This window comes from Microtus ochrogaster, chromosome 6 (assembly GCF_000317375.1).
Source record: "Microtus ochrogaster isolate Prairie Vole_2 chromosome 6, MicOch1.0, whole genome shotgun sequence".
NCBI lineage: Eukaryota > Metazoa > Chordata > Mammalia > Rodentia > Cricetidae > Microtus > Microtus ochrogaster.
In genome coordinates, this window is record NC_022013.1 from 62,215,286 (window position 1) to 62,221,457 (window position 6,172).

The 6,172-nt window shown below is 36.8% G+C and overlaps 1 protein-coding gene across 2 annotated transcripts in view; it reads right to left on the minus strand.

The window, feature by feature from the left end:
• Fam208a (family with sequence similarity 208 member A) overlaps positions 1–6,172 on the minus strand; it is a 55,865-nt gene that overhangs the window by 4,086 nt on the left and 45,607 nt on the right. For both annotated transcript variants that reach the window (XM_013346883.2, XM_013346882.2), the window contains 3 exons: positions 4,250–4,372; positions 3,240–3,399; positions 2,668–2,776 (listed from right to left, as the gene is read on the minus strand). In XM_013346883.2, coding sequence (XP_013202337.1) covers positions 2,668–2,776; positions 3,240–3,399; positions 4,250–4,372 — 392 coding nt within the window. The remainder of the gene's footprint in view (positions 1–2,667; positions 2,777–3,239; positions 3,400–4,249; positions 4,373–6,172) is intronic.

Below are 6,172 nucleotides of genomic sequence, written 5' to 3' on the forward strand. Positions count from 1 at the left end.
TGGAACTAGCTCTTGTAGACCAGGCTGGTCTCGAACTCACAGAGATCCGCCTGCCTCTGCCTCCCAAGTGCTGGGATTAAAGGCATGCGCCACTACTGCCCGGCTTTTTGAGGACAATCTTGTAATTCAGTTAAGCTAAAACCTGAACCATCAGACATCCTATTTACTAAAGTATTATTAGCTTTATTAATGTTAAACTTTAAGGCCATCTAAGAACAAAAATGTTGGGCACAGTGGCATACGTCTATAATTGCAGCACTTCAGGTGGTGGACAGCCTAGGCTACATTGTCTCATGAACAAATAGAGTATAATTCTTCCTAACACGTAGCTTTTAAGCTTTTTATAATACTTTAAGGTAAGAACTGGAGATATACCTTTGGGTGTGTTATGTCTACACTATATATGAACTTGCCCTTTGCTTATTTCATAGGTTGTCAAAATGAATAAGTCTAAAAAAGCTAAGTACTAGCAAGGTGTGTGTTACAACTTTTTAAATTCCTGCATTTAAAAAGGCTGAGGAAGGAAGATTTTTGAGTTTGAAGCCGTTCTGGATTATATAGCAAGACTCTGTCTCCAAAAGATATAAGTATTTTAACTATGATACATAGCAAACACTGGAATTAATTTACCCTGAATTTTCGATGTCAATAGGTGTTACAGCAATCAAAAGAACTGTGATCTAGTACTAGTTTTGGTGGTATATACTTATAATTCCAGTACTCTGGAGACAGAGGTAGAAGAACTGCCTATGAGTTTAAGGGCAGCCTGGTCTACTAAGTGAATAAATAGCAGGCTAGCTGGAGTTATATACAACAAGAGGTCTGTCTCAGAGAGGGTAAAAAGTAACTTACAAGAAAGTAATTGGGGACTGAAAAGAATGGCTCAGAGAATAAGAGCACTTGCTCTGCAAACATGAGGATCTGATTCACATCCCCAGAACCCACACAGCTGGATGTGTCTACAATCCCAGCATGGGGAACAGACTGGCAGTTCATGAGAGCTCCCTGGCAAAGTGTAGTTGATATGTGAGCTGAACCAAAGTTCATGGAGAGACCCTGTTATAAGGTGATTAAGATGGAGAGAAAGAGAAAAACAAATGACATCCTGCCCTGGCCTCTGCATGCACAGGTGAGTGCACTCCACATACAAAATTCTATGACTTACACTTAGGAAATTCTAGCTGATAAAAATTCTCTAACGTGCAATTTATTAATTGTTTATTAAAAAGTTCCGTGAACACTAACAAGATACAGCATCTCAGCCGGGTGGTGGTGGTGCAAGCCTTCAATCCCAGCATTTAGAAGGAAGTGGTAGGAGGATCTCTCTGAGTTCGAGGCCAGCCTGGTCTACAAGAGCTAGTTACAGGACAACCAGAGATACACAGAGAAACCCTGTCTTGGAAAAAACCAAAAAGAATTAAAAAAAAAAAAAGTTACAGCATCTCAAACTTACCAGACTAAGTGCCCTCCCAGGGAGTAACTCCCCCACATGCAAGAACCCACACAAACACACATTATAAACCAGTTTCTAACTGAGCCTTGTCAGGCAGAGACCAACCCTTGGCAATTCGATTAGTAACCGAACTAACTTACTTGGGACAGGGTCTGATTTACACTGCAAATATAGATCAGTTTTTTAAATGGCTTTAAATACGTCATCTATATCACAACCTTTCTCCCTAAGGCTCGGAGAACTATGTAAAACAGGGAGCAGAAATATCCTAAGAGCCAGGTGTTGTGGAGTGCTGCTGAAAACTGCCTTTTGGTCTTTTAACAGGGCGGCTGCACACAAGAATGCACAACAGCTGGTTGCCTGCCAAAGACTTGAACAAAAACAAACCGGCCAAAATTCCAGCATGAGTAGAAAAGATACTTATGAGGCCCATCCCTATTGGCAGCTGACAGGGGTCTGGTAACAACAAAGTGTCATTTTTCTTCAATTAAAAGTGGGCCCTGATATGATATGCTTATGCTTTGATGGGCAGCCTAATGAAGTAGTATATGGGCAACAGTAATTGGATTCAGTGGGTTATAAAGGAAAAAAGAGAACATGAACTTGGGAGGACATGGTATGTAGAGAGGCCTGGGAAGAGTTGGTTAAGAAGTAGATAGAACCAAAAATACATTGTATATGTGTATGATATTATCAAAGAGTAAATTAATATATTTTAAAGGCTTGAAATATAGCTCACAACATGTGCTTCAAATCTAGCATCACAAAAAAATTAGATTTCTGATCCTTGTAATCATGCAGATCCACATGCAGATTAAGTCAATTCTAACTATCATACTATGAGAACTTAACCAAATTCTTTATGTCAACAAGAATATCACTTCTTACTCAGAAAGAATAGAATAACTCAGTATTTATACCCACTTACTGTCTGTTGACATACATGAAAACTTTCATAATCCACAAACCCAGAAAAAGGAAAAGTTTTGTGAGCACTGTTAAAAATCAACAATTATTCATAGCTGGGTGATGGTGGCGCACACCTTTAATCCCAGCACTCAGGAGGCAAGAGAGAGGCAGGCGGAACTGGATCTCTGTGAGTTCAGTTCGAGGCCAGCCTAGTCTACAAGAGATAGTTCAAGGACAGGCTCCAAAGCTATAGAGAAATCCGGTCTCAAAAACAAACAAAAAATTCAATATTTTCTGTATCTTACCTGCCCAGTTCCTTCAGTTTCTTTTGAAATTTACAGTGGATTTTCCATTGCCATTTCCCTTCTGGAGTACTAAGTTCTTCAAGGAATGTCAAAAAAATTTTAAGGCTCTCTGTTAGAGAGAATGAAATTCAGATTTTAAAGTCAGGAATAAACAATGTCTGCCATGCTGAGATTTTGGAAGAAGTGCTTGTTCGTATTTACACAGGTCTATTTTTCCCCCTATGCACCACATATTCATCATCTTGCTTAAAGGAAAAGGGAACTCCTTATAGCATTAAAACTCTGAAAACACCTACAAACAAAACAAATACCCAATAACAGCACCACCACTAGAATAATCTAAGTGCCACAGCAGGCAGTGTAGACCAGATTTACATAAAAGTATATATAAAAACAGAATGGAGAAGATGATTGAGGTGGCAAAAACTCAGGAAAAGATAGAAATAAGCCTGTTAGCTGTGAATGGCACAATAACAATGCACTTTTTAATCCCTTAGTTTTAATTTTTCCTGAAAACCTAGGGCAACCACAACCCAGAAAAAACACACTGAAAATAACATACTCATTCTTACCAATTGTGACAACCTCTGGATTTAGGATTGATTCATCAGACACAATAAAGCCACCAGACACAAATAACTCATTGTATGTATGGTTTTTAACATCATCCAGGCTGTCAACACCAGCAAAACTAACACATGGGAGCTTCTTTAAAGTCACTAAGCCAGGTACCTGTTAAATACCAAAAAACAGAAATAGGATGGATAAATGAACTAACCAATATATGTATCAAATAACCTAAGAAGAATAAAATTAAAAAAAAATACACTATAACTCATCATTGCCTCTGGAAAGTGACAAAATTAGTATTTGAAGTACTACTTCCCAGTAGTATAAACCAACATATATGAACATAACACTAAGGGGAAGGAATTTACATTAGGCTAAAAACAAAAACTGGACAAAATGCTAATATATTTCTAAATCCATAAACAACCAGAATTTAAAACTAGGAGCCAGGTGTGGTGATACTTGTCATCCTACCTGAGATGAGGAGGAGGAATTAAGAGGCCAGACTGGCCTGCACAGTTTGAAGTAGTCTAGGCTACAAAGGATATCAGCTCACAAGCAAACAAAAACAAAAGCAAACAAAAAAAAAGGAGAACCTGTGGTGCTATGATAGTAATGAAAGGCTAATTTGAGGCAGGCTCCTAAGAGCAGAGAAATACCTCCATATCCAAGGTCAATGGGGACTCATGGCAAAAAAAAAAAAAAAAAAAGTTTGTCTATATATTAAGAGTTAGCAGAAGTTAGCAGAACACCCCCTCCTCACCTCTACATTCAAGAACCATCTATTACTTTTAACTAATCCGAATGACAGGAATACAAGATTCATAGCACACAACACTTTCATATACACAATTCTCACAAGCTGGCTCCTGGACAAGTACTTAAGCATTTTCTTAATTTTATGGAAAAAAAAGCTTTTCTTTTAAAGAAAAAGTTTTGTTCTTAGAATAAGATTTAACAATGAGGTAGTAGTTTTAGAAAGTAAATTAGTAAACTGGTCTTAATAGTCTACCTTGTGAATGAAATCTGCAATGTCTTCATTTTGAATAATAATCAATAGTTTATCTAAGGTTGACCTTCTTTCCAAAAACTGATCTGGATGACATTCTGTATTGCCTAATTTGGTAAGATACTCCTGTCAAAGAAAAACAACTAAATCAACATTAACAAACTTTTTTAGCAAACATCAATTTCCAACATTTATTTAGCAAATAAAACATAAACTGATAAGCTTTACCGAGAACACTGTGAACTTTTTTGACTTTAGAAGACTGGAGAGCTCATCATATCTACTCTTACAGTTTAAAGAAAGCATACAAAAGCTGAACTGCTGTTACAACAATAGATTAGTCCAGATCCTTGGCCCACTTACCTCCATCACGGTAAACCCAGGACCCAGCTCTTAGTGATCTGTGATATTACCAGAAATACTTCCTTTCAGAATATGGCCATGACCAATGAAGTTTAATCCAAAACAACTCAAAAAGAACTCATGGGCCATCATATGAGCAGAAATGTTTACTAATGATATTACTAATTTAGCCCTTTTCTGCCAAGTTTCCATCTTCAAACACAGCAGCTTCAGTCATCAAGCATGTCTTCTGTGTTGGTAACGCAGCACCACCTTTCAGAGGGCACAGCAGTATGCTCTTAAGAGCTCCCTTGCACTGTGCTTGCTGGCTGAACCCTGAGCCCTGAAGTGAATTGCAAGATCCTGAGGTGACATTCTTCATTCCAAAGACAGAGGAGATGAATTTTTTCTACATTAACAAAGATGCTCAGATAGCATAATCAAAACTCTGCTTGTTTGACAAGTAGACTACCCAGCTGTCAAGACAACATTTTTTTATAACTTAAATGTAGGGAAGCATTTTCCACAATGATTTTGCCTTCAACTCTGCAGTTTTTAGGAAGGTCTCAAACTACCCTTTAGTTTATTAATGAAAAGGGAACTCATCGGACAGGACTAATGGCAACTGTATTCTTTGTACATTTTCAATTTAAACTTCAACTTACTCTGGATACTACTGCTTAACTAATATAGTAACAAAACACTTTGATTCCAGAAATATTTAGTAGTTTAAGTTTTTTGTTTGCCACAGGACAGCTCACAACTGTCTGTAACTCCAGTTCCAGGGGATCTGACATCTTCATAGCAATGGACACAAATAAAAGTTAAATAAATTTGGTTTTTTTTAAAAAAATAATGTTCTAACCTAATTTTCTACAAAATTTGAAAGAGATAATTTCTTACTCTACGTAAATGATGATAATAACTTAAGCTATAATTCAAAGCACCATTCATAAAGAATTGTATTTCCTATCTCTTCAATACAAATGTCACATTGGTGTTGAACAATCCATTTTTAAAAAGGGATTACACTGTGTTCAACTTAAACTCTCTTGCTTAGTATTACACCAACATGCAGCTATGTCCAAAGTTCTGTGTTAGAAATGTGTTTCTAGAGTTGAGAAAAAGTTAAGCTCTATGTTCAATTACAGAGAACAAAGATGCAACCAAGTCTCTCTTCATCTTCCTACGAAAACACAGAAAGTACAACAGTGATATGTATCCTTTTTCATTTCAACGCTCTTCATCTATTACTTGGGATATCACATTAACAAGCTAACATAAGATAAACAGATTAAGCATTTGTTAATTGATACTGAGTTTCTTGAACTATTTAGTTTTCTAAGTCCCTCTGCTGCCTCTAACAAAACAGAAACTCCAGTCACAATAAATAAATTACACAAATGGAACATGCAGTTACTTTAAAACTCCAAGATCAAATACCTTAAATGGTATTCTATAGCTATGGAAGTCTTTCTGATCATTAAAAGTTGTGACATGGTCACGGTATGACAAATGAATGTGTCACTATGCAATTTCTGGACATTTGTTTCCATCTGATCAATAAAACTCCACATGAGAAGC